General features: G+C 50.0%; 1 protein-coding gene across 1 annotated transcript in view; it reads left to right on the forward strand.

The window, feature by feature from the left end:
- Nucleotides 1-298: 298 nt before the first annotated feature.
- The window catches only part of MUC20 (mucin 20, cell surface associated), a 9,788-nt gene continuing 8,571 nt past the window's right edge, over nt 299-1,515 (forward strand). Inside the window, exon 1 of the mRNA XM_005873152.1 lies at nt 299-462. Coding sequence (XP_005873214.1) covers nt 387-462 — 76 coding nt within the window. The 5' untranslated portion in view covers nt 299-386. The remainder of the gene's footprint in view (nt 463-1,515) is intronic.

Consider the following 1,515-nt stretch of genomic DNA (forward strand, 5'->3'; position numbering starts at 1 on the left):
GTCTGTCTGAGTAAAAACCCAAGCCCAAGGCATAAGGAGGTGGGGAGGGGTGAAGGGCAGGAGACAGGGAAAGGTGTGTGAAGCACCATCTTCCATGACCTCCTGGGCTGCAGGACCCAAGGGTCAGTATCACTGTGAAAATGATTCCATGTTTTCAAATGAAACTGCAGAGAGGAGAGGTCACTGGGCAAGGGGACAGGCGGGTTATCTTGCTGCCAGTGCTCAGTCTGTGCATGGGTGATCAGCTGGCCTCAGTCTGGAAACTACCAGGTCACACCTAGGCAGGTGGCCGGCCCCTCCTCTCTGGGTAGAGGAAGCAGGAACGGGTGGCTGTGAGAGGCAGTGGGAAGATCTGCTGAGCAGCAGTGGCCGGAGTCCCAGCTAGGATGGGCTCTCTCTGGGCCCTGGCTCTGCCCCTTTTCTTCTGCTGCTGGGAGGCTGGGGCCCCTGGGAGCTCTGCAGGTAAGAGGGCAGGAGGGTCCTGTGGGCTTCTCTCCTGGCAGGGCTCTGGGTAGGTGTTTCTGCCCCGGCAGAGGGTGAGGGTAGCGCTCTTGGGCTAATTAAAATTAGCCATAAAGCTAAATGTGAGGTATTACTTGTGTTATAGAAAGACTTGTCCACCCAGTGCTAGCCGAGCCGAATACTAGAATTTCAGTGCAGAAGGATTTTATTGATGAATGGTGCCATCCAGGGGACCTGGAAGCTATGCTCAAAGTCCAAACTCCCTGTCAAGTAGGTTACAGAATATAGGGGGCAAAATCTCAAGACACGGTGGGTTAGGGGGTTCAGGTCATGCTGTGAGCTGATTGGTCAGTGGTGAGGGTAATAAATTATTTCTTCAAGTCTTGAGGACAGCTCTGAAGTCTGTTCTGGTGTCCCTCTGTCTGTTCTCAAGGGAAAATAGCCAGGAGGTAGTTCCTTCTTAGGGCTCAGGAACAGAAACATAACTTAGATCAAGATGTTATCTGTAGCCTGCCAGAGGTCGGGCCTTGTAATCATTAGTCAGGTCCAGGCAACTGGCTTCTGCTGCCTGGGGGTTGCTGCTTGTGGAGAAAGGCTAGGTCTTTGGGGTGTAGATATATTGTGAGAGATATGATTTCTAGAGCTAGGATTTAAAACTGAATTTAATCAAAGTCGTAAGGACCCTGGGTTTCACTATCATTGATAAAGAGTATGCAGATGGCAGTGTGTCCCCTTAAGCATGTATGACACTGCGGTGCATACAAATGAGCGATATCATTTGAGGTTCCCAGGAGTTTTTCTTTCTGCTTGTGGGAGCGTGAGCAAGTGGGGTGCAGGGAGGTGCAGGCTGGTGATAAATATGACTAAAGCCAAAGAATGTGGCTTGACGAGATTCTAACTCCTCCAAGTTTATCCTTAAGAAAACACAGTTTTTGTGTGAAACATCTGGCTGTCACAGACTGTTTGGGGAGGGTGGATTCTGAGAGAGACAGGACTTTTATGAAAGAAGAGAACTAACATTGATCTGTATTAGGAACTGTGCCAAGCTGGTCA

This window comes from Myotis brandtii, unplaced genomic scaffold, assembly GCF_000412655.1.
Source record: "Myotis brandtii unplaced genomic scaffold, ASM41265v1 scaffold4, whole genome shotgun sequence".
Classification (NCBI taxonomy): Eukaryota; Metazoa; Chordata; class Mammalia; order Chiroptera; family Vespertilionidae; genus Myotis; species Myotis brandtii.